Genomic DNA, 27860 nt, shown 5'->3' on the forward strand with positions numbered 1-27860 from the left:
GTGGTGAAAATATTTGTGTTTCACTCGATGTCAAAATTTGTTTAACCCTCGTGCCTTGAAACCAGGGATCGGAAACCGGTATTTTTTGTATGGGAACGAAAACGGTATTTTTTCGTTCTTTGTTAATTATTTCATTTCTAATTGGGCAATCTCATAATACGAAGTCGTTATCTAAAAACACAACCGAGTCCTATATTTGGAGTATAAAATAAACCGAAATATATGTTTCTTTCAAAGTTTTTCCAAAAAACCGGTTCCGATCCCTGCTTGAAACTCGCAACACACCCGAATTTGTCGGAAATCATTTAGGCCTTGTAGCCTATTGGCAGATAATGCATTGCCTTAAGCGCCAGAACTATGAGAATGGTTTAATATAAATTGACCCTCAGACGTATGGCAGCTATAAGTAATCCTAGATCTCGCTTATTCTGGCTTATTATGCGTGCGAATTTCAAGTTCAAGGCACGGAGGCAACGGCCGGCGATATAAACAAACCGATACTGATTGCAACTTTAACTAAATTGAACTCTAATACCACACGCTAAAGCACAATTTACCATGACGTATTTTTAAAACTGATTCATAATAACACAACACATTTAAATACAAACTCTAACGCACTAAGTGAGAGCTCAAATTGCGATGTCATGTTTTGGATTTTTCCAGATTGCATCAAAACAACGCGTCGTAGTTTGTTTGCCGATTCGGTTTTCGGAGAATCCGTGAACAAAAAAATAATGTATGCAGCTCAATATGTTGTGATGTTTGTGTTACTAAGCGCGCAATTTCCTTTTAGACCTTAGACTTATTTATTATTTATTTTACGGGTTGTGCAGTATTTCAGGCACGAATTTTTCATTTTCACGCAATTTGGCGAAACCAATACGGGACAGTAGCAGTACATTGTCCCGTAATTCTATGATTCAACGGCATTTAATAAGAAAAATATATATTCGGACAATATTTATTTTCTCGCACACAGCGGTTATTGTTTTAAGAGTATTTCATTGGAAAAGTCAGAACTTGTTTGTATGTATATATTATTTAGTTGGTAAATTCACATTTTCTTATCCGAATATCTAATTACAAATTGTTTATTTTAAGGGTAATTCATAAATAAACCACATTCTGTATTTTTTTTCGGTTACATTTTGTATAGGTTAATATACAGATAGATAGATAGAATACTCTTTATTGGCACTTCTCAGTAAAAGATACAGCTTAAACAAAAACAATTACTTAGCAACAATTATTGTATAGGTTATTTAGTTAATTATTTCACATTTTCCTTTCCATATTAATTAGATTTAAGACTTCATAATTATCATGTACATAATCTAGTATAGACCCACGGATCTCACAGTCAAACTGTGCAAACAGATTTGTGGGAAGTTCTATTTAATATTAAGTCAGTAAGTATCCATTGTATTTTATTGAAATAAATAAATAATAAAATTATATATATCTAAAATAGGCCCTTGAGGCATTGTACCAAGGATGCTGGCGGCATTTTCTCGTTGTATCGCAATACTGATACGTTGTGCGAGGAAGCCGCCAGCTCTTCGGTCATTATTAAGCAGGCCCTAATTCTCTGTTGTCGAGTTTTTGAGTTTTAGTCCCAGATTCTGTGCATATTCAGTGAAGACTTTGATGACAATGATAATAATGTCTTGTTCACTTGTTAACGTGTTGCCTCCCTATCACACTTACGCACGAATTTACAAGTTCGACAGAGAGGCAACACGTCAAACGTGGTTCGCGATAGGCCCTCAGTCACTGTCGCACTAATATGGAAGAGTGGTGATGGAGCGAGATGACTACTCTACGCTACGGAGCGTGAATGATTGGCATGTTGGCTACGCGGGCTGTTGTAAGAAAAGTTCAGTTAGCGATAAAAACTTGTACCAAAAATTCAATTTTTGACAAAAATCTTAGTAGAAATTTTGTATAAAGAGAGTTTGAGTCCCGGGAAAGGTTATAGGATAGTTTTTAACCCAAAAATAATCCCTTAAGGGTGTGAAAAGGAGGTGAAAGTTTCTATGGCGAATCAATAACCGCAGAACCGATTTAAATTAAATTTGGTATGGTCTACATCTTTAATTTTACCATGATACCATACGCGACTTAAAACCTAAACTTACACATTTATTAACCTCCGACATCGCGAAGATTTATCTAAATAAACATGGCAATATTTCAGGAGCTGGAGAAGGGTAAGAGTCAGGTGTGCTCCCCGCTGTCGGCGCAGGCGGTGCTGGCGCTGACGGCGCTCGGCAGCGGTGGCGACACCCGCAAGGAGCTGCTCCAGGCCATGGCGCTGCCCGACGATGAGGCGGTGAGTGACAGGTCACAGCGAGTGACTGGTACTGGCGCTGACGGCACTTGGCAGCGGTGGCGATACCCGCGCGCAGCTGCTGCGGGCCGTGGCGCTGCCCGATGATGAGGCGGTGAGTGACAGGTCACAGCGAGTGTCTGGTACTGGCGCTGACGGCACTCGGCAGTGGTGGCGACACCCGCAAGGAGCTGCTGCGGGCCATGGCGCTGCCCAATCATGAGGCTGGGTGAGTGACGTCACAGGTAGTGTGATATGCTGCCGCTGTCCGAAGCGGTACTGGCGCTAACGGCGCTCAGCAGCGGTGGCGACACCCGCGCGCAGCTGCTGCGGGCCATGGCGCTGCCCGATGATGAGGCGATGAGTGACGTCACAGGGAGTGTGATATGCTGCCGCTGTCGGAGGCGGTACTGGCGCTGACGGCGCTCGGCAGCGGCGGCGGGCCATATATGGCGCTGCCCGATGACATGATGAAACTAAAACTAACTATAATTAAAATAACTGAAGATAAAAATTACAAAAATATCTATCAAAATTTTGCGACTATCACGCAGGCAGCGTTCCCGCGCTGGATTGCCATTGCAAAGAAAACTGGCCGCGCGAGTGTCACCCGTTGCCTCCCTCAGCCGTTTGCTGACCGCCTTGTGGATTGTGGAGCATCTGTGCGCCTCTGCACCATCGAATCACGAGACAAGCGTCTCGACGAACCGGAACTATAAATATTTCTCTTGAAAATGTCTTAGCTCACTTTGACGTTCATAAGCGCATTTTAAGAATTAGGTAAACGATTTATCTTTATGCCTGAGGGCCCACCGCGAACACTGTGGTTCGCTAATTGCGGGCATCTTTCCCTTTTACTCCAATTAGTCATAGTTATACCTTTTTATATATCTATTATGTAAATAAAGATTATAGTTATTATGTTTGGTTTCAGATTCGATCCTTATTTGGCTATTTAACATCGACTCTAAACTCAATCCATACAGTCAAGCTGCGTTTCGCCAACAGAATATACGTGTCGAAGCATGGAACTCTGAAACCTGGCATCCAGAAGGACTCAGTAGAAGTCTTCGGATCTAGTCTGCAGCAGGTGGACTTCATGGAGAAGGAGGGTGCCGCAGATAGTATTAATAAATGGGTAATATTGTAGTTTCCTTAACTACAGTATTAAAACTTTTCATCGTAAAATTGCATAACGGAAGGCATAGATAAGTTCGGGGCTGGTCCCATAGTAAAGTTACTCAGTATGACCTAAATATTAACGGGTTTGAGTGAATGGTTTTAGTTAATAATACAGTATGTATTAAATAAGGCCATACCAGAAATAAGACTGCCTAAATTATACCTACCCGGGCTACCCGACACCAGATGGCGTCACTGAATATGCGCTTTTGCAGTCGCTGGGCTCTAGATGGCGTTAACTATCACATCGAAGTTAAAGAATTAATTACGAATCTTTTTTTTCTCTTCTTTCTCCTCTTCTTCCTCTTCGAGTATGCGCCCACTGTTGGGCATACGCCTCTTCAAATCTCCTCCGAGCAGCCCCAATTGCTGCTTCTCTCCATCTAGTAATAATATAATGGTATTTTTATTTACAATATACATAATGGATATATACTAAGGATTAATATAATATAACTAGCTTATATCTAAAATAGGCCCTTGAGGTATTGTACCAAGACCTATAGTTCCAGACTACTAACTCGTCACTTAATCCGTCGGTCTCTTGCTACCATCAATGTGCCTGCTCTTCTTGAGCCGACTGGCATTATTAGGAATGATGGCAAAAAGCCTGATGGATCTGAAATGCCTGATATATCTATTATGTAAATAAAGGTAGGAGTCTTATTTTTTACCATGACTAAACTCCCTTTTCCTTTTTTTGGACAGATAGCAGCAAAGACCAACAATATGATCAGAAACATAGTCTCTCCTGACTCGTTGCACTACGCTACCCGTTTGTTGCTGGTGAACGCCATCTACTTCCAGGTCAGTTAATTATCATTGACTGAGGATATAAATATGATCTATTAGTTAGTTAGTGCTTCTGGGCATTTTCCACAAATTGACTAATTTGCGAAAAACGAGGTAGCACTAATCTAATCACCCCATCTCCTCCATCACTTTCAAAAAATAAAAATAAAACTACTCTCCAAATCTTGGCCTCTCGGCAAGGTCTCTGTGTCGCGATACGAAGTCTTTGCGCGGGAAAGCTGCCTGCGAGAGGGTCCCCTGTTGCCTTCCTTATAACTGTAAAAAAGTTTGTCTTGTATTCTAATCAAACTTTAACTTGACACTCACAATTCACGTGAATAAACAGACAAGGTATCCAATTATCCGAGAGGTTTTGTGATTCTACTAAAAAAGGACGCTTACCACGAGGAATTTCGTTCATTGACCCGCCTGTTCCTATCTCTATCGCACGCGAATAATTATATTGCTGTACCGCTCGCATATAGTGTCTATGGCCGAGTACGAGTTATTCCGTGTTTTCTTTATCCATCTTATCTTGGTACTCTGTTCCTGTGGTCTCTATGGACCACTAAACTCAAAAAGAAGTACCTACTGTTAAACTAAATACACCAATCATCATCAAATAAAGGATTTAATACAATAAAAACAGACATAACTTGAGAAACTCCACTACGGCCGCCATTGCCGCCATGCTTATCTGTCAGTCCTTGCCGCGCTATACCTAGTGATGTGACCATATCCAATACCGAGTGTAGGCTGCATTCGAGACAACCTCATCATCGGTTATCACTACTTAGGGCGGCATGTATTGTAACCCTGAGGTACAGAACAATACGGCCCAAAGAATCTGGGACTTCCTGGATTCAACGGGCATTAGTAATGAACTTTAAAGGGCCGTCACAATAGATCACTGATTGGTCGACGTGGCACTCAAAGGCCCGCAAAACCCCCAATAATAAAAGGTGCATCGCATCGGGACTAAGGAAGAATGTCATATATTCACAGTATCTTATTTTTTCAGGGAACCTGGGAAAAGCCGTTTGAAAAGGATTTAACGAAAGAAAGGATATTCCATGTAAATAATAGGGACACAGTCGAAGTTCCTATGATGTTTATGGATGAGGAATATTTTCGGTACAGACACAGTCCAGAGTTGAAAGCACAAGTAAGTGTTTATTGACCTGGTGTTTATTATATTTGCTGGCTACCTATTTGCCCCTCCACTCCTCAGTGGCGTAGCGTGCACTAATCTAGCCGTGGGTGTTTTCCCAAGGTAATAAAAAGTTTGTTGTATAGGCAACTAAGCACGTATGGTTTGAAATACTTGCAACAAGTTAATTCTTTCCAAAAAAAAACAATATATGATGATTTCCATGGATCCTGATGGTATCTACCTTTTGGGAGTTCTAAAGGTTACTTTCCACTTGCGACATCAATCAGCATGGCAGTGCAACTTAACCATTTGATAAATTACATTTCCAGCAGCAAACTAAATGCCTGCCAAAATCAAATTTAATAATGCACAGAAACAGTCCACATGTTAGGTTTATAATAATTTATAACAAAATCCCTGAAAGTATAAAAGCCGAAGAAAAACAACATATATTTAAACGTAAATTAAAGAACTTGCTTACAGAAAGAGCGTATTACACTATTAATGACTTTTTAAATGATAATAACTTGACAAGGTAATTTAATTTTCAATTGTAATTTATTCTTCTTAATTTTATTTTTATTTTAATTTACTGTTTTGACTTATTTTGCTTTTGTATTAATTCTGGAATTATGGTTAAAATTTAAATATATACCTAACTTAACATGAACTAGGATCTAGATGTAAGTGCAAACAAATCGTTGTAAAAATGTAAATGGTGAGTGTGACATGATATACAAAATTAAGACCAGATATGTGATTGTAAAAATATATGCATGCATGATAGGTGCGAAATAAGTAGATTCACGAATAACGATTGAGATAATTGTAAATTAAAATATGTATGACATTGCAATGCCCTGCCAGGGCCCATATGACTCTGAATGTACTTAGTTATTAAGATCTGTACTAAACTATGGTTGCAATAAATAAATGACTAAATGACTAAATGACTAACTAACATCGCAAAATGCATTGTCCAACTACGAGCAGTGAGATAGAAAATAGTGCCAGTAACCTACATGTAGATGTAGATGTAGTGCAGAGACGCCCGGCCGTAAGCAAGCGGGCTGTCGATCGCTCGTTGCGTTCATTCAGCCCAATTCTCTAGAGTTGAAGCTGCAGGTTACGCATAGGTTAGGCATTTCTACACTATTCTCCCCAAATCTTCTCGTTTTCCTGCAGAACAGAAGAACATCTTAAAGTTCCACTCCTTTAGTTCGCTGTCTTTTAATGTATCACTACCGAATGTATTCTATCGCGGTGCCGTATACATAATACATGCTGCTACTAAGTGCAAGCTAGTCTCATCCTTACCACAGTCCTGTCCTGTCACTGTCCACTGTCCGTCTCGACGTATACCCATTATCTTAAGATGTCTGTTATGAGTATTATGACCAGTAATAATACCAGTCACTAGTCTCAGACTCCTCTTACCTAATTTCAGAAGATACCTGAATCTCCTAATATCTATACCACAAATCATCATCTTCGACTGTCTGCATTCAGTCTCTTCTTTGCATTTTCTCTCTACTTTCAACCATTTTACCTTCTCTCAGTAACCTACATAGGTGTACTCTACATATCTACGAAAACTTGAAAATAAATTGATCAACAAGAGTTCTGAAAATATATTCAATTGCAGCTCCTGCAGATGAATTACAAAGGCCGTCAAGCAAGCATGATACTAATAGTACCAGACGCAGTCGAAGGTCTGGGAGCCATGCTGCAGCAGCTCTCAGACCACGACCTGATGGATGAAGTGGCTGTGATGAGGGCCACCAGGACAGAAGTCATGATACCCAAGTTCAAGATAGAAACTGATATCAACCTGGAGGAACTGTTACCAAAGGTACTTTTTAATAAAGACGGTTGCCCCTAGCGATTGCCTTTAGTTTCATCTGGACGATGCAGCAAAGCTTGTAGATCGTGTGCTACGTTCATTCAGCCCAATTCCCTAAGGTTGGAGCTGCAGGTTACTGTCCCGGTGGCATTCCCTGTTCTCCTCAAATCTTCTTGTTTTCCTGCAAAACCGAAGGACATTTTTAAGATCGACATCCTTTAGTTCGTTTTCTTTTAGTGAGTCTGTACCAAATGTATTATATCGCAATGCCGCGTACATAATACATTTTGTTAGCAAAGCTTACAAACCAGAAAGACATGATGCCAAATCTTAGGATAAAAATTTATTAAAATGTATAATATCTGAAATAGTTATTTCCTCCATTTGTCCTCGCGTGGATGTCCAGTCGCCATCAGATACATCGGAACGGCTCAAGTGTTCAAAAATATCAAAGCATCTATTATCAAGACTGTTCAGATATTTATGAGTACCTTCGCCTCAGGTGGTTTATTTATTTTATTTAATCGTATGGCGATATAGTCACATAGGCAAAGTTATACATATGCAGTATTATTTATAAGGCAACATCCCAGTTTTGCAACCATTGCACAGCATCGGGCGTCAAGTCTAATAGATCATCCGGGCTACCAGAGTATGCGCGGAGTGGGCACCGCTGGATGATGTGCTCCATAGTCTGGTCCTCGATGCCGCAGTCGCATAGCGCGGAGTCTCTCCAACCCCACTTATGCCGGAAGAAGTTGCATCGTCCGTGCCCGGTTCTTAAGCGGTTTAAACGACACCATAGTTTCCTAGGAAGGTCGGTCCCCTCAGGTGGGGACTATCCAATAATGAAACGAGGAAAGTTTCTATTTTATACAAAAGCCACTAGGCAAGCAAAGTGCTTACCATTGACTCTTGTAGTGATATCAGACGCAGTCATAAAAAGCCTAGGAGCCGTGCTGTAGCTGACAGTGTTGGTCGAACGTTAATTGCATTGACAATTTATAAATAAATAAAAATAAATATAATAAATAAATAAAAAACCGTAACGGACGGTTACAGTTTAAGGGTCAATTTGTAATGGTTTGGTCAATTGGTAGGCCAACCATGGTAGCTGAAATGATAAACAATTAGGTCTGATAAAAAATAACTTAGAATTGTGTTCACAATCAACAATCAATGACTGAATTAGAGAAATTGGTTTCTAAACACCGATTAAATTTCATCGTATCATCGATTCAATTCAATGTATATTCCGTCGCTGTTTATGTTTATATTTTGACCACCGGTTTGGCCTAGTGGGTAGTGACCCTGCCTACGAAGCTGATGGTCCCGGGTTCAAATCCTGGTAAGGGTATTTATTCGTGTGATGAGCGTGGATATCTGTTCCTGAGTCATGGGTGTTTTCTATGTATTAAAGTATTTATAAATATGTATATATTATATATATTATTGTCTAAGTACCCTCAACACAAGCCTTATTGAGCTTACTGTGGGACTTAGTCAATTTGTGTAATAATGTCCTATAATATGAAAAAAAAATATTTTTTTTTCAGATGGGAATCCATGATATATTCGATCAAAACAAGTCAGACATTCGAATGTTTACATCTGATGACAGGATGTGCGTGACGCAAGCCATCCAGAGGGCCGTCATCGAGGTGAATGAGACGGGAACTGAGGCTGCAGCCTGCACACGTTAGTACCAACATAGCCACGGGCAACTAATACTTATCGAACCAATTCTAAAAACCCCAAACACAATTAGGTTGCGTTGTTTTATCACAGAGTTCCTATGGCCACCTCCTGTCTCCATCATCAGATCAGCTCGATGGTACCATAATATTGCATTGTCACCCGACTTACATATGCATGCAAAATTTCAGCTCAATCGGAAACCGGGAAGTGAGTTAAATTTAACTTGCAATATTTGATTACAGACCGACACACAGACAACGTGACTGGTGAAACTAAATAAAAGCTTATAATTAGCTTAGACTGACCTATCCCCCCTTCCCCACACTTTCTACATAAAGTCGCTAATACGTTTTCATATATAGAATACGAGTAGCATAACGTGTATGTATGCATATTATATTTATTCGTAACCACATCCACAGAAAAGAAAATTATACAATAAATAGAAAGAACATATTAGGAAGGAGAAAGTGGCATTTTCAGGGATCCGTACCCAAAGGGTAAAACGGGACCCTATTACTAAGACTCCGCTGTCCGTCCGTGTGTCTGTCCGTCCGTCTGTCCGTCTGTCATCCACTTCATCAGGCTGTGTCTCATGAACCGTGATAGGTACGAGTAGAGCTGAAATTTTCACAGATGAAGTATTACAGTTGTCCCTATAAATGGAAAAAGAGCTGAATTAAAAAAAGCATATTATACTATAACCGAATTTATGGAAGAAAAAAAGTTATAGCCATAGATTGACACACAATAAACGTTTTAATCATCATAAATTGCTACACATATCAATAATACTACATAATAATTGCTACATATATAATGAATGTTGTTATTAGCAATGAGTTTGTGATACATGTATAGGTTATGTTAGTTATAAGTTTGTAAAATCCACTATATTATGTTAAATAACTTTGTAAGTTATTTAAAGTGTTTTGTATTTGCGTGTAGCACCTATTCAGGGTCCATGTGATACCGTAAGAAATGTGTAACTACTACCTAAAAATGTACCATGGAAGCAAGAAATAAATGAATACTAAATGAATACTGAATAGGTCTGTGCCCTCGATGCCTAACTTGTCAAAAAATTACAATATGGCGGACGAATGTTTGAAATGCCACCATATTTAAGAATTGTTTCGCTTAAAATTTAGTTTTTTCTTCGCAAGTGTGATGTAAAACATTGTGTGTAACGTTCTCCGGGGGTAAGAATATTTCACACTCGAGTCTGTAATGCATTTTAGAAAATAATAATAATAAATATTACTGTTGCTTTAGTTTTAAGCATGCCCTCCCATCTCGAACTAGTTATAATTATTTCTAAATCGATATCAATAGATGGCGCCAAATGTCACAATCAGCCATTACGAAATTGTTATCCTTCATATTAAGAGATATTTAACGTGCCATAAATTAAAAACACTATAAATGAAATGTAAACATTAATAACAACACGAATTCAATGCATTAATTTACAAAATTTGATACCACAATTATATTGCGATTTGCGAGTTTTGCGACTGACTACGTTATGGGCAACAGCGCACGACGGATATAGCTGTCGAAGTAATAATGAATATCGTCACTAGATGGAGCCACCACGATTCTAGTACGTTTTACGCATGAATCGAGTATTCAACTGGATCAGCCATGAGCGGTGGAGGAAAATGACCGAACGGGATGTCTTATTTATCTTTCAGTAGTAAAGAAAGCGTTATTATCGTTTGTCCTTGTCACATAATGTTGAAATGTGAGGACATTTTTTTATTCCCACCGTGAATTTAGTATAGTTTGTGGTACCTACACATAACCCGACCAAATCTTATACCTTTAAACGAGCAATTCTTGTATATATATATATATATTTCCGGGATCTCGGAAACGGCTCTAACGATTTTGCTGAAATTTGCTGAAACGATTTTGCTGGTATATGGGAGTTTTTGGGGGTAAACAATCGATCTAGATTAGTCTTATGTTGGGGAAAACGCGTGTTTTCGAGTTTTCATGCGTTTTTCTTTCGACGCAGAATATGGTCGCTAATTTCGTGTTGCCGGCCACTGTCCGTCTGGTCCAGCGGGTTAAGACGCGGACTGCTTAACGAGTGTTACGGGTTCGAATCTCGCCCGGTGACCAACTTTTTTTTAAATATATGTTCAAGTTTATATATAATTTTTTAATTTTTATTGTTTTAGACAAGTTTAATTTAGTAAAAAATGTAGTTAAGATTATCACCTATACACCACCATATTACAATAAATAGTTGTAACCGAGCTAAGCTCGGTCGCCCAGGTACTTATATTATAGATTATGTTGTCAGGGATCTTAAAATGTGTTTTTAATTTCGTCGCATTGCGTAACTTCTTAGCTCAATAGTGGGACCAGAGTTTTGCCCTAAAAGTAATGATAATTCTAAAGATGGAAAAGTTATGCTTATATGGCATGGGACATATTTTAAGCATATTTGTAATATAAAAGTTAGAACGAGCGTCAGATATAAATTAGGTATATATATTCTTTTATTAATGATTGTTATGTGTTGTCGAGGGAGGTAAAATAAAGTAATTCTCAGTATACTAAGTGATTTTTTTTCTAATCTATTATCCTCATTAAACCAAGATTAAAATTATGTGGGCGCCATCGCCATGAGGGATTTTGCCTGGTGTTTGACGGGGTTTCTTTGGCTACCTAGTGTGTGTGCACTGTTGTGCATCCATCCAAACAGGGATAGCGATCGGTACGCTCTGGTGCAATAGTGGGGCACTTTAATTACAAAAAAATAATCTCTCTCACAAGTGGGATCCCCGGATTTATGAATATAAATTTCGGTACTTCGAAATCAATTACCGGAATTTATACATAGATTAATTGAAAAACCAAATAAACCAGTTATTTTTAAAACCAAATAAAGTTAGGAGAAAAGGTAATTTTCGCCGGGGTTCGATACTCGGACCTCCCGCTCACTAGTCTACGCATCTACCGCTGAGCCATTGTGACAGTAAATGCAGTTACGAAAATTGCTCATCAGTTACAACTGTACTCTTCATAGTCATGTAAGTCACATGGTATTTGCAACCTTAGCGCTAAGACGTAAAGTTCACAATAGGATGAATTTACTTAATCATTACATGGTTTTTGAATATTGAATTAAGGTGCAAAGTTTAAGCTTCAAATATTTAGATTTTTTTTTAATGTGATAATTTGTTTAACTAGAATTATCTTTTTGTTTTGTGGACATTAAATTAAAGTTATTAAATCCACGACAATACCTCTAAGTTCTTAAGTTAATAGACAAAGCTAAAAATTTTGAAAAATAGGATAGTTGCTTAAAAATTAATATGCGTTACGGAAATATTAAGGAAAGTTAGAAATTTCTGTGAATAGCTTGCATTATAATAGTATAATCTATTTTAAAAGGCGCCAAATTCATAGCCACGCGCGCTGGACCGTCGACGTGCCGGCGCGCGCGAGCCAATCGTAGCCGACCTAGTGGTAGCGAGCGATACAAGGCCCGCTATGCCGCGCAAGCGCTGCGTTTGTCTTTTAGAATCGTATTAAGGTTTAACCCTCCATAATGCGTGGTTTAAAACGCACATAGCCCATTTTTTGAAGTACATATCGACACAGTATGACTCTAGACACAAACTTTGTGGCCCTAAAAAGTGCTTCAACTGGTCAAATGTAAGCATTGAAAGCAATGTAACAACACGAGTAGGGTTGCAAAGCGTCCGTCTAGCTGCGCTCGGCAACATAAATAATTAAATATTCACTTTTAGAGACCCTCGTTTTTGATAAATGACCGATCATTTGTGACATTTATGGTCATCTTGGTCATTTAAATTTACAGGCTTAGAGCAATAATTAATTAGTCTTATTTGATGTTAAACTTAAATGAGTTAAATTTTTAACTGCTTCATTCGCGGCAGCTGACATTCACAGGGCTTCATTATGCATCTTTCTCAACTATATTGGTGATAAAATAGAAACCTGGTGCATCTAAATAAGCTGCTCTAACTCTATAAACTATCATCATCTGACAAAATATCAATCAAAAGACGAAGACTGATATTTATTTACCAGTGTGCGTTTGCAAAGTTAGATTAAAATACGACGTATTATATTTGTAGGTACGCATTTGTTTTTAATTTAATATGGGCTCATTTTCGATTTCATATTGTTCGTATCGGAGGAACCATAGAGGCGTAGGCGAACCTTACGCAGCCCCTAAAGGCCACCGAGGTGCATCTGTGTGCGTAAGCATACAACTAGGTATTATTAGCGGTGCACGGTGGCGCGAAGGACATAACCTTATTAAGGCGCTACGCGCCGTTTTCGTCGAAAAACGGTTTCTAGTCTAGAGGCTATTTCTTCTAAATGGGTTAACAAAAAATTGTGGAAAAGATATATATGAATGTTCATTTTATGTACAACAATAGCATCATTTGACTTTTATCGTAACATTTATAGTATTCACATATATTATTCACGGCAAAAAAAATAGGTACACATACAAAAAGACACAGGCAATTTTGCGGGTAACTTTGCTCATTTCTATTAAATTAATCGATTAAATTATTTTTAAACTAAAAAAATATTTTTTAACAGGTTCTGCGAATACAACACAGCTTTTGCTAATCAGTTAATATTTTTTAAAGAAATCGATCATTTTTTGACATTTCGTGCGTATGCAGCTCGAAAAAGACGTGAACGTCAGTCGTGTGCCAGTTTTAGACGAGGAGGCTGTATCACTTGTCGCTCCGTGCCTTCCTTGCACTATGAATGCTTGTGCATTTCCCAAGTGCTATAATATCGGAGTAATTGCGGCCAAAGAATAAATAACTGCAGAAAGCTGGGTTGTGACTCGCTTTAGCGCGCGAAACATGGTGTTTCGCAGCTTATTTTTATGAACGTAATGACACTATTTCCACTTGTGTTTGAGAAAGCTTTTTTAAATATATGTATAATAAGTGTTTTCTAACATGCGCGGACATATAGGCATTCGAATTTTGAGTTTAGTAATAAATTTCGATTCCTAAAAAATATAATTAATTGATTAACATAGGCTATCTATTTACGTTTTATATAGATGTTGTTTCTTTTTAAATTTAAAATAATTAATCGATTAAATTCAGAAACCATAAAATTTTTAGGATTAAAAAACTACCTATTAAAACGTGGTTAGTTTTTTCTAGGATTGTAAAAAAAAGAGTATAAAATCGGCGTTCGGCAACATAAATATTTATTTGCGCAATAAGAAAAAAAAATCACTGTTATGTAGCTTAGTTTCGAATGCCTCCGAACGTGGTGCAATTCTGAAATTATACTCTACTCTACGAAATTAATTTTATTTTGGAAACTAATAATGTAAGATATAAGGCTGACAATCGCTTTTGTCGTCGAGATATGAACAGGACATTTACTCAAACGGCTTTATACCGGCCTAAGCCGCCAATTTAATATGAAAAGTTAGTATCGGTGTAACATGCCCCGGGCGCCGTTTCATGTTTAATCGTCTGAAATTCATAGATTAGCATAAAAATGCACGTAAACCCAATTTCAATCAAAAAATCTTAAAATTACAACTTTGATTTGCGTGTCTTTTTCATAGAAACCAATAACTATTATTTTTATTAAACCACACTCGATACGGATATATGAAGTGTGCCACAAAATCATAAATAATTCGTGGTGTATGGTGTATTTTGTGTGTGTGTCCTACTGCGAGGTTACTACGGTACCTTCACCAAATGCATGATCTACTCATATCAGACAACAAAACGTCTGCAAAAGATGATACTCAAATACGAGTATACTCGTAGCGCCACCCGCGCGCCTCTGCACTGCATCTTATTCTTTGAACGTCGTTGCGTGCGATCGTCATGAGCCATGAGATTGTCGCGGGGACAGAGCGCTTAGCTTCGCTCCGAGGCCCCGACGCTCAAGGGCATTGGGCCGACAATCGTCTTAATACTTGCGACTTACGTCAAAAAACATTATCTATTAGTCTATTATTTTGCTTACGTTGTGTATTCATACGGAAAATTATAACATAATTGCCTTTTGCATTGTGTAACTGCCTTTTGTACGACAATGTAAATTTTTAACATGAAGTTAACTTTTAATAGTTTGAATTGATTGGCAAGAATCTGAACAATAAAAAAGATTTTTATTTATTTAATGGAGTTAAAGAGGTATTGAGGGTATTCCCGTATATTTTTCGGTCAGTTGAAAATAATGAACTCGAACGTTATAAGTTGATTGTTTTCTAATAAGAAATCTTCATTACATTTACAAAAAATAAACAAAAAAAAGACCGACCGCGCTCGAGTAAATCAAGGTCACGTTTTTTTTTTGTAACTTTGTGACCCTGCTACTCTCTTACATTTTAAAAACCACCTTGACCATGTAAATTAACATACCTACCCTTATTATTTCCCCTCCTCTTTCTTTCTTTTTTTCGGATACATGGTGCGCGACTGACTACCCGCTGACGCGCTCCAGTGACTTTAATTTGATGTTTTCTTATATGTTGAATAATCTGTTTATATCATATATCAAAAATTATAAAAAAATATTTACATGATAGGACAAGTATGGCTACCATGAGTTGACATTTGACTTTTACGCCACAGACTGCGTGAACTCGATCGCACCAATACCTACTTTAATGCAAGCGAGATAAACTGCGATCAAGTTCAAGCAGTCGCTAGCGTAAACGTCAAATGCCAACTCATGGTAGCCGTACTGAATAAGCTACAAAACACACTTTGGTGGTTAAAAAATTAAATAAAATAAATACGAAATAAAATTATTATATTTATTAATTTAAAATTATGGAAAAAAACGTTACACGCTTTTTTTTATTGCAATGTTAGAATGTTAAACACGCAAAGCAACACCCGTTCAGAATCAAGCTCGTTCATCCGCACAACTCGCACAGTGTTCAATAGCGCGAGTTGCGCTAATCGTCTCTCTTGTCGTCTAGGTAGTGCACAAATCAGATAATGAAACGATGGGAAGGTAGGTACGGTACGTAGAAACCTAGTTTTTTTCAAGCGATCCATATTTGAATAAAGTGTTTTTAAGAAATATCTGTAAAAATCCGTACTCCTTTTTAAACATTCTAGCTCATATTATGATATAGTACCTGGGCGACCGAGCTTTGCTCGGTTATAACTATTTATTGTAATATGGTGGTGTATAGGTGATAATCTACATAAACTTAAAAAGTAAAATGTAAACTGACAATTATTATTATTTACAATCCATTTTACAGCACTTGTCACAGAGTAACGCCATCTATTGTCAATTTCTCTTATTACATAGGTCATTTTCTTACTAAATTAAACTTGTCTAAAACAATAAAAAATTATATAATATAAACTTGAACATATAAAAAAAACAAAAGTTAGTCACCGGGCGAGATTCGAACCCGTAACACTCGTTTAGCAGTCCGCGTCTTAACCCGCTGGACCAAACGGACAGTGGCCGGCAACACGAAATTAGCGACCATATTCTGCGTCGCAAGAAAAACGCATGAAAACTCGAAAACATGCGTTTTCCCAAACATAAGACTAATCTAGATAGATTGTATACCCCCAAAAACCCCCATATACCAAATTTCAGCGAAATCGTTAGAGCCGTTTCCGAGCTCACAGATATATATATATACAAGAATTGCTCGTTTAAAGGTATAAGATGTAATTTATATAGGTACTTATTTAAAAAATCGGAATCGGTAAACCTGGGTTTCCCGGTTTTTTCAATTTCGGTGAAACTGGTTCGGTGAATTCAGCTTGACCCCCCTGATCCCCTCAACGTAATTAACCCCTCCCCCCACCCTCTTACTAAATATAATAAGTAATACGGATACAGACGATACGGAGTTAATACGTATTAAACTTTATTTCTGAATCGAAATTTCTTTATAGCAGTTGATGAAATTTTGCTCTTCGTGCTGGGCACTCTGTTGCTTGATAATGATAGCTTAACAAATTAAATACCTACAATAACCTAATTTTCCTGAATAAATCAAAATATGTTCTCCCTATGAGTCACGTCAAAAAGTCATGTTAAACCTTATAATTTCACTTGAAATTGGGATTATTAAGAGGGAAGAATAGTTTTCGAATCTAACGAAATAACAGTAATTTTTCTATGCAGTTCCATTTCGAGAGAAAATGATTTCCACTAACTAAATCTTAACAAATCACTTTGATTTTGATGTCGATCGCTTCAAGTAGGTTTATAAGTTTCGCTTTTTTGAAGGTTTTGCACATTTAAAAATAGGAAACTTATGAACCTAGTTTGTCATTGTGTCAATAACATATTACTAAATCATGGAAAAACGTTTTCTCTTTTTGTATGGACAATCACGTGGTACACTTCCCTCTTAAGAAGAAAGTGGAGGACGCACGCGAAATCACCTTTTCATACAAACATAGTCCACATTTTTCTCTCTAGATATTAACATTATCAAAAATATTTTGACACAATTTGTTGTATATCAACCACAAGTATGCCTCTACGTTTGATTTTTTTCGCATCGATGTTTTTTCGTAAGAGTTAGAAGCATTAAAATTTTTGTATGAAATCTGAAATCTATTTTTAGCTCCTAATTTTTATAATAAAATAATAATACACAAATCGAAAAAAGTCAAAACACAAGGTATGTTTAATATACATCAAATTACTTAAAAATATTTTCCTAAATGTCAACATCCAGAGAGGAAAATGGGGACTACGTTTGTATGGAGAACCGGCCGTCCTCTTTCCTCTTAAGCACTTATCACGCTATAGCCACATACGGAAATCGCAAGTGCGTAAACTGTCTAACGAGACACTTCCATATTTAGGTACCTATTTTTTGTAAGTGGTGGCCTTTATTTTTTAACACAAAATTATCAATTGATCATCCTTAAAAATTCTCATTCCTTTCCTGTATACATGCTCTTTTTATATCATAATAAATCTAAGACAATACTGCCTAATATATCTCTAGGTAGGTACCAATATATTTTTTTATTGAATATGCGCATATGTTTTACTTTCGATTTTGACGATCGTTTTAAATCATTTGTATAAGCGCAACCTTGGGCCTCTCAAGGCCACGTGCCGAGCAACCAATGCAACGCTTAGCGCCAAAAGTTATTAAAACAAATCATACCGCTTAATGCCGTGTTCTCTCTGCCCTATCGTGAAGCGCCAGGTACTAGATACCTTCATACCAGCATAAGAGTCCTCTTTGATTATGCGTTATTGTGTATCTAAAAGTCATAGTTACGCTGGTTTACTCGAATGCTCGTCGCGCCGAAGCAAGCTAAGCGATAAGAACACGACTTGTGATTTGTAACGAAACTTTGATGTCTTAAAGTACCAAATCAAACTTCTATTTACAGTACAAAAAAAGTAACATTAAATTATAATTGACATCATAATTGTAAATTGACTTAATTTGTAAATAAATTTTAATTTCGTCGTCGATATCTGAAACGCCATCTAGTAATAATTGACCTTAACAATATATGTGACCTCTAGATTTAGTGCGTGAAAGCTACAACAGATGTCGCAAGAGAGGTATTTCGACGCCATTTCAACGCATGTTAGTTGTGAGAGTTTTATTAGCTCCGTGCGCCATCTAGTTCGTTACTGTGAACTAAAAAATAGCCTACAGGTATTGGATACTTAGGACGGTGCGCGTTTTTAGTATGGGATTGGGTATCTGTACTAGTATTATATGATCTGTGGTTTTAAGTATAAAATAATAAAAATAAACATATAATATAATGAACAAACTTCAGTGACTTATGGGTTCGTGATATTTTAAAATGAGACCCAAAAAGCGGCCAAGTGCGAGTCGGACCCGCCCATGAAGGGTTCCGTACCATTTAAGACGTATTAAAAAAACTACTTACTAGATCTCGTTCAAACCAATTTTCGGTGGAATATTGCATGGTAATGTATATCATATATATATTTTTTTTTTCATTCTGTTATTTTAGTAGTTACGGGGGGAGGGGGGACACATTTTACCACTTTGGAAGTGTCTCTCGCGCAAACTATTCAGTTTAGAAAAAAATGATATTAGAAACTTCAATATAATTTTTAAAGACCTATCCATAGATACCCCACACGTATGGGTTTGATGAAAAAAGATTTTTTGAGTTTCAGTTCTAAGTATGGGGAACCCCCAAAATTTATTGTTTTTTTCCTATTTTTGTGTAAAAATCTTAATGCGGTTCATAGAATACATCTACTTACTAAGTTTGAACAGTATAGCTCTTATAGTTTCGGAAAAAAGTGGCGGTGACATAATCGGACAGACAGACGGACATGAAGAATCTATAAGGGTTCCGGTTTTTGCCATTTGGCTACAAAACCCTAAAAAGTGACCCTGAACCCTAACATTTATAATGACACCAACTCACTTTGTTCTACTCAAATCATTGCAAAGTGAGCTTAGATGGACTCTAGATAACTTTCTGATATGTTTTTCAGTAACCGCTATCAGCGAGATCTGCGCCGTCATAGAACTGGAACCTCCGAAGCGTTTTGTGGCAGACCGGCCGTTTCTGTATTTGCTGCTGGCGCGTGGTGTACCCACCTTCATAGGCGTTTACCATCAGTAATATTGTGGCAGACTTTAAAGTAAATTTGGTTCATTTATCAAGACCCATTAGGCTAACTAAAACCCCCAAATTTCATGAATAAAGCTCAACAGGTTATTAAGAAACATCTAAAAATCGAGATTTTTTACTGACTGATCTAACATCAAATCCTCACCGACTTCCAAATGATCTAGCAAGTTAAAATTTGGCACCTAGCTGGGCAATTGTGTGGTTACAGTCCTAAGGTAAATAACAGTGTTTCTTTTTTATGATTTGTAACTATTGAAACAAATATTCCTCTAGAACTTTTCTGAAGTCTGTCAAATATACATTTGAAAATACAGCAGTTATATATAAAAAGTATGTACCTGATGGCCAGTTTCAACACTCCCCCTACATCAGGGCAGGCTTACTTATCATGCCCAACAAGGTGCGTGCTCTGAGGAAGCTTTCCTTGGGCAAAGCTTTTGTCAACGTATCCGCTACTTGCTCCTTGGATGGCACGTAGAGGACATCTACCATCTTTTCGTGGTACATTTCTTGCACGAACTTATACCGTGTGTCTATATGCTTAGTCTTATTTTCCAAATAACTTTTTATTTACACACTAAGCGCCTAACGAATTTGTAAAAGCAAATGCCGCCAGCATCCTTGGCACAATGCCTCAAGGGTCTATTTTAGATTTAAGCTAGTTATAGTAATACCTCTATACACCGTGGGCCAATCAAACCCGACAGATTTTAACCACGCATTCCTGAGGTCATGAGGAGCAAAAAATGTTATATGAGTTTTGGCCAAATTCGCCAAAAAATATATTTTTTAATGTTTTTGATGACACTTTTTGGTACAGTCAGCCAAGAAAGTGGTTTACCACTTTTCGACTCTATTTATCAAGTAACAGAGTCGGAAATTGGTAAACCACTTTCTTGGCTGACTGTACATGGAGATTCCATTCCTTACCTCCACCTTCTATACTCTCCGGTGGCGGTAGGCTTATGGACATTACATGAACCATAGAGGTATAATAATATAGAGATTAAATGGGGGGGGGGGGGGAGTGGCAACAAATAACTGAAATAACCCAAACAAATTACGTAGGTTGGTTTTGATATGTTGTCAGGAATGTTAAAACGTACGATTACAAATAATGGAATAAATTAAATTATTTACAAAAAAATTTTAGTCTGTTTTTAGAAACATTACTAAGTATATAAGTTCGATTCGGTCGATCACGTTTGATCAGAATTTCACTTTCAATATATCGGCTGTGTTACGTTGTCTCATTTTTACTTTATCGCGCTATTTCACTCTCTTGTGCCGATAAATCACAAATATGTGTAGAGCCCTCCAGAACCATGAAAAAAAATAGTTTCTATTTACGTCAAACGGAACGATGTAAAGGCATCAACTCACGTCATCCTCATCCGTCATTTTTTATCTGCACCGCCCGCCATTTCTATTTAGTCGTGGTCCTACAATGCCGGCTTCCTATTTCTATTACATTTCTGATAAGAACTGTGCTATTTCAAGTTATAACTAGCACACGAGTACAATTCTCATTGTTCCTCATATCCTCCGTTGCCTGATATCGGTTGAACAGGCAAGTATTGTCTTTAACCTCAAGGGTTTTCGTACTGTGACATGTATTTCGATTCGTTATAAACTATAATAATGTTTTGAACGTGTACTATCTTATCGTATTGCATATTAGTTACCTACTTCCTTGTTTATAACTGACCCCTGACAGTTTGAAGTGCATTTTAGATGAATAAGTTGAAGTTACTTAAAATATGTTAAGGTAAATCCCTATTATTATTTTTATTATAAAGAGACTTATCAGCTCTTTGCTTTCAGAGGGCAAACTGGAAAAATGAAGCAGATATACAAATACAGCCTCAGCCTGCTCTTGGCGTTAGCTGCATACGTGACTGCCTCCAAATACATCTTTGACAAAGTGTTTGATACAACACAAATAGTCATTGATGAGTTATTCCACATCCCGCAAGGCGTGGCGTATTGTGAGCGGAATTTTACACACTGGGACCCTAAGATCACGACTCTGCCAGGCCTGTATTTAGTGTCCGCTGCCTTTCTCGGAACATACATACCTTGTGACACATACCATTTACGATTAGTCAACTTAGTGGCTTCTTGTGTAAATCTGCTCTTATTTTCCTCAATATTAAAGTTTGTTTACGGAAGCAACACTGAAAGCCAGTTTAAAATAGTGTTACAAGCATTTAATTTAGCTATACTTCCGCCTCTGTATTTCTTTTCGCATGTGTATTATACTGATACTCTTTCACTGACATTTCTATTGGCGTTTTCTCGGTTATGTTTCACGAGTCGTCATAAATTTTTCATTTTAGTGTTCGGTCTGTGCAGTGTTTTGATGCGTCAGACGAATATAGTGTTTATAGCAATGGTGTTAGGTCACAAAGTGCTAGATATTATGATAAAGAGCTCAAGAGTATTCGGCAATAAGTATTTAACTAAAACTTTGTTGGATAAACATTCTGTTATCGCTCGGGATGTTGATGCTTCAAAGTTAAAACGGTATTATAGTATGAATGATGTGTTTCTGGCATTAGGGTACCATATAACAACATGTTTTGGCACGTTTTTCAAGTTCCTAACAAAACAAGACTGGTTAATAATACTTACGCACAGTGTAACTCTAATTTCGTTTATAAGTTTTGTTTATAAAAACGGTTCTATAGTTGTCGGTGATAAAAACGCCCATGAGGCAAGTCTGCATTTACCTCAAATGCTATATTTCCTTATATTCTATGGGATATTTGGATTACCATATCTGGTGGCAAAATTACCATCAACTTTGAGGCTTATGGCGAGAAATAAAACTAAAATCGTACTATTTGGGATTCTTTTTACTATAATAGTTCATTTCAATACTGTAACACACCCATACTTACTTGCAGATAATCGGCATTATACTTTTTATGTATGGAACAGATGGTTCGGAAAATATGCATTTGCGAAATATGCAACTGTTCCCGCTTATATATTTTTTCTCTTCAGTTTGTATGATAATTTAAAAGACCAGAATTGTATTTCATTCCTTTTGCCATATACTATTAGTTTATTTTTGGTGTTAGCGTTACAGAAAATGATTGAAATAAGATATTTCTTAGTCCCATACATAGTTTTACGATTAAGATTTATAAGACCTACATATAAAATTGTTATATTTGAATTTGTATGGTATTTGATTATTAATATTGTTACGTTTAATTTGTTTTTCCAAAAGGAGATAATGTGGAATGATTTTGATTATGTGCAGAGAATTATATGGTAATGTTAAATGCCTAAGTATAGAATATATATAGTATTTGAATTTTTTTGTTTGTCTTCAGTCTGCCTTAAATCTTATGTTATGTTAAGGGGGCATCCTTTAATTACGTCACACGTGATGTGACAAGGGGGAGGGGGTCTAACAAACTTTGTGATGTCACTTTAACTTCATCTGTAACTGAAATTGTTTATTATTTTCTTTATTCGCCGTACAGTTAAATATCTGCTTTTAGCAATGCTAATCGGTTTTTTAATGTAATTCTTATTCCTAGCTGGTTTCGTGTTGTAAAATCCAATTTTATTATTGCTTTTATTCTAAACATTTTTTATTTAAATAATAATACCTAATTTGAATTGCCGATTTCGTTGATAACAAAATTGCCAAATATGTGACGTCACACCGGGCGTGCCACATGTGACCAGGTGTGATGAGGGGTCAAAAAATGTTGAAATTCGTGTGACGTAATTTATGGATGATCCCTAAGGTGCGTTGGGGTAATTTCGAAAGTGCGTTAATTTTACAATAAAAGGGAAGTAATATGAATGAATATAGAATGCCCAAAAGGAACAGTTTCGCCTCCCTGGTGTTGCTAAAGTATGAAGTGCTTCTGGTTGTATAGATGTATATATATTTATATATAGGTCACTAGATAAGTTTTGCAATAGACAAATATGAAACAAAGACGTGGCCTATCACATATACTTTTTAGAACTATAGAAAATAATTACTTTCGTTTTACATTTACTTATAAAAATATAGATTTAAACTTAAAATATTGGCGTGGACTAAAGACAATATATTATAAGACTATTTTATAGAACATTTTCATTACATACAAAGTTTAAATCTTTTTTTAATATGTAGATTTAAAAAGTTGATATTTTCCCGCCAAACATGGTCTATGGAAATATAGTTTTAAAAAGTATAAGTAGACCACCTCTGTTTAATATTTGTCTATTGCAAACCTTATCTAGCAACCATTTACCATTTTTAAAAATTAACCCGCTTTAGAAATTATCCCAATGCACCTTATAGGTAAAAAAACCTTAAATACCCTTAATGAAAATGATATGGAAATAAATGTTCAAGGTCAAATATAAAATGTTGTGTGTATCAGACACACTAATACTCGTACCGACGTTTTGAATAGGTACACACAGAGCCAGCAGCGTGTCGTGAGGAAATTCTCTCGCGCGGCAAACGGCTCATGTAGTCTTGCCTCGGCCGAGGCAGCGCAATTTCCTCGCGACGCTGCTCGCTCTGTGTGGGCCCACCTAATGATAAAATATATGGAAATAAATTTTCAAAGTCGCTTCTGTTTTTGAATTAAAAGAGAGTAAGATTCGTGGTAAGCCCTTAAGTTTGCAAACACGGCGTACTTAAAATTGCCCTTTCAACGTGTTTACTATTCTTATTTTTTCTCAAAAAAATATTAGAGGAGCGATATTTTTTGACGTATTTGATGTTAAGAGGGAAGTTAGCTTTTCGAATCTAACGAAATTAACGGTCATTTTTCTGTGAAATTCCGTTTCGGGAGAAAACGTTTTCCACTAACTAAATCTTAACAAATCACTTTGATTTTGATGCCGAACGCTTCAGCATAATATATTCTAGCTTCATAGTTTTCACTTATTTGTTTTTTTTTGTTTTGTTATGAAAAAAAGGAAAACCTATAATCGTAGTTTGTCATTATTTTAATAACATACTAAAAATCATGGAGAATGGAAAATATTTAGAAGTGGAAAAACGTTTTCTCTTTTTGCATGGTAGATCACGTAGTATACTTCCCTCTTAAGATTCGAGGAGGTACACGAGTGATGCTTGATGCTTAAATATTTGATTTTTTTAACTTATTTACTTGTATGTTTTGAAAAAAAACACTACATATGCCTCGGCGGGAATAGCAATTTGTGGATTCGTTTAACTGTCGGACTCATTTTCTTTTCGTCCGACAAAATTAAAGCAATCCAAGGGCCCCTTGATAGAATTTGCCACAGGTCCCGCGCTGGCTTAATCCGGCACTGACGACTATCTAGTACAATTTTTACCTCTAACTCGAAAATTGAAACTTCTCATCTTGAAGAAAATAGGTACCTAGTTATTGTTTTATCACGAAATCAAAAATCATCGCATTTATTCGCGATAAACTATAACATACAAAAGGACAGTCAGCGTAAAATACTTTGTATCAACCATAGTAGCCAAATAGTTCGGTACTACATATATTTAGTATGGTGTACTGACGTTGACGCTGACTGTACATACGAAGTTATTTACTAACATAACTCTAAAAAGACAATATGATTGGACTTTACGCGTTTGGATAAAATTACATCTTTAATACGAATTTTTCATGCGTTTTTTTTTATACTACGTCGGTGGCAAGCAAGCATACGGCCCGCCTGATGGTAAGCAGTCTCCGTAGCCTATGTACACCTGCAACTCCAGAGTAGTTTCACCACTGTAACTCGAAACCTGACGAAGCTTTTGGCGTTACTCTTGAGATTCTTGCTATCGAGGTTCCACTGTACCTATTAAAATTTTCAAAATAATTTTAATTAACTAGTCTTAAGCGGTTTATACATTTCGTTTATGTCAGTGTCCCAAAGAATATTGTAATATAAGATCATTAATGATGTATAAACCCATGTGTGCTTTGAACGTTGCTGCTATTCAGTACCCCTGGTGTAAAAAAATTCGATTTTGAAACGTGACGTACGCGTTTGCGTTTAGTCTCATTTTGTATTGGATTTAGAAAGAGCGCGCCAAGCGGGACGTTTTGGAAACTCAAAATCCTATACAAAATGAGACTTAACGCAAACGCGTTCGTCACGTTATGATGTCGATAAAATTTACACTAGGGGTACTGTATGGGTTAACAGAGAATGAAAAACAAAAAAATAAATATATCGAACTTTAAAGAAAATAAGTTAGTTGACAAGAGTAGGTCATGGGGATTGCTCTGAAACTGTACTTACAATAGGATAATGTATATCTATGCCTGTATAGGTAAAAAACTTAAGTAAGTCACCTGTTGTATGTAGTTGTGACGTGTTCGAATAGACACCGTAAAACCACCCAACTATAGTCCAAAGCTCCCAACTATGGTCCACAAATAAACTCAATTTTTCTCGTTCAGGTGTGTATTTTACTATATTTTTGTAGTTCTAAGGCAAAGTATGTTTATAAATGGAAGGTAAAACTAGGAGTAAACCACAAGGAACATTGGTATAGATACTTAATTTCCTTTCGAACTTGTGGACCATAGTTGCAGTATTGGACTATAGTTGTGTAGTTTTACGGCATTTGTTTTGTTTGTGTGTTTCTTTTAAACATGTATTGTCTATTCGAATACATCACAACTACATACAACAGGTGACTTACTTAAGTTTTTTACCTATAATTCGTTTATGTAGCCTTATATATTAAAGTTAAAAAAATACAGCGAAATTAAGTTCCGTAAAACTACCCAACTATAGTCCAATACTGCAACTATGGTCCACAAGTTCAAAACGAAAATAAAGTATCTATACCAATGTTCCTTTTGGTTTACTCCTAGTTTTACCTTCCATTTATAAACATACTTTGCCGTAAACTACAAAAATATAGTAAAATACACACCTGAACGAGACGACGCTTTGGACTATAGTTGGGTGGTTTTACGGTTTTTTTTTTTTATAAAACTTGTTTTTCCTCTATTTCGTTTCTGTTGTAAGCTGGAGCTGTATAAACTGATTACAGTCATACATATACCTCATGTCATTGTATGTGCAAAGTTTCATTACAATCCAACACGTAGTTTTAAAATGAGAACGAAACTCCTGTTTGTATGGGAAGGTGAAATTCGGCCGAGCTTGCTGCGGACTCTAAAATATTAAATTTGTGATAATAATTTGTATTTAATGTAATTATTTCTGTATGTAATCTGTGGATAATAAAAGGAATGATTGTTTTTGCAAGTATATTATACGTTTTTTATTGATTTATTTTATCTTATCCTGTATAGCTACAGTTTTAAGATTGACATATTCACTCAGGTTTACGTAGCTTACTTTCTTTACATCTCGTTTGCACTAATGCCAGTACGAGCGAGATTTGAATTGCGAAAAAAATTACGTAGTTTTTATTGCACGTAGTGAAAGGTAAAATTTGCACGTAACTGATGTTGTCGTATAATGCTATAAACTTAAAGTATGAAATAAGTATAATACAATTGATATGGTTAATTACAAACAATAACTACTTACACAATTGCAAATCCTTATCTACGTGCATTTTATTGCCAATAAAGTAATAATTTCTACTGATAAGTGATTTTCTACAATAGTCTCAATGCCAGGGGCCTATTTCTCGAACGGTATTAGACTAATAACATACTAATAATTAGTCCACGAACTGTCAAGTCGTATGGGTTACCATGGCAACACACTCATAATATTAGACTTATAGCTTTCCACAAATGGCCCCCAAGACAACACTAATAATATTAGCCTAATATGGTTCGAGATATGGGCCCCTGCTGACACCGGTTTATGGGTGTCTATTTTTTTATAGGGTAATTCCAGGATAGATGTCTCGATTTTAATTGCTACTAGTAGCAGGACTGTGGGACTAAGGCCGGCGCCCCACTGCAGCGCACGCTATGTACACGACCCACGTTCCTATACAAAATTTCGTGGGCTTGCCCACGGTTTGTATTAAAACGTGGGCCGTGGATGTAGCGTGCGCAGCAGTGGGGCGCCGGCCTAAAACTCCACTACATAATAGCAAGCGCTCCCCCTGCAAGCATCAAGGCCGCGGTTAACATGAGCGCGAGCGCACGCGTTTCGTCATACGCGGCTTCGAAGAGCGTCAAAATTATATAAGTATTGGTTTTCGAATAACTTTTGACTCGCTTATGATTCCTGTTTTTTATCAATTGGTTTAGGTGCACTGCTTAAGCTGCT

The 27860-nt window shown here is 36.8% G+C and overlaps 2 protein-coding genes across 2 annotated transcripts; both read left to right on the forward strand.

The window, feature by feature from the left end:
- Positions 1-1939: 1939 nt before the first annotated feature.
- On the forward strand, positions 1940-19786 carry LOC133531694 (antichymotrypsin-2-like). The gene is made up of 7 exons (XM_061870061.1): positions 1940-2335; positions 3267-3470; positions 4223-4321; positions 5328-5471; positions 7105-7311; positions 8859-9000; positions 19492-19786. Exons 1-7 carry the CDS (start codon positions 2186-2188, stop codon positions 19620-19622), a joined length of 1077 nt encoding a protein of 358 aa, XP_061726045.1. The 5' UTR covers positions 1940-2185; the 3' UTR covers positions 19623-19786.
- A 1020-nt stretch (positions 19787-20806) lies between these two features.
- LOC133531456 (putative Dol-P-Glc:Glc(2)Man(9)GlcNAc(2)-PP-Dol alpha-1,2-glucosyltransferase) lies at positions 20807-22956 on the forward strand. Its single transcript, XM_061869683.1, has one exon. It carries the CDS (start codon positions 21472-21474, stop codon positions 22915-22917), a length of 1446 nt encoding a protein of 481 aa, XP_061725667.1. The 5' UTR covers positions 20807-21471; the 3' UTR covers positions 22918-22956.
- Positions 22957-27860: the final 4904 nt, after the last annotated feature.

This window comes from Cydia pomonella, chromosome 25 (assembly GCF_033807575.1).
Source record: "Cydia pomonella isolate Wapato2018A chromosome 25, ilCydPomo1, whole genome shotgun sequence".
Taxonomy (NCBI): domain Eukaryota; kingdom Metazoa; phylum Arthropoda; class Insecta; order Lepidoptera; family Tortricidae; genus Cydia; species Cydia pomonella.

Excerpts from the sequence above, each read along its gene's own strand:
- LOC133531456 (XM_061869683.1), top strand. The coding sequence starts at position 21,472 with ATGAAGCAGATATACAAATACAGCCTCAGCCTGCTCTTGGCGTTAGCT.
- LOC133531694 (XM_061870061.1), top strand. The coding sequence starts at position 2,186 with ATGGCAATATTTCAGGAGCTGGAGAAGGGTAAGAGTCAGGTGTGCTCC. Across the intron at positions 4,322-5,327 it reads TGAACGCCATCTACTTCCAG|GGAACCTGGGAAAAGCCGTT; the intron begins GTCAGTTAATTA and ends TTATTTTTTCAG. Across the intron at positions 5,472-7,104 it reads GTCCAGAGTTGAAAGCACAA|CTCCTGCAGATGAATTACAA; the intron begins GTAAGTGTTTAT and ends ATTCAATTGCAG.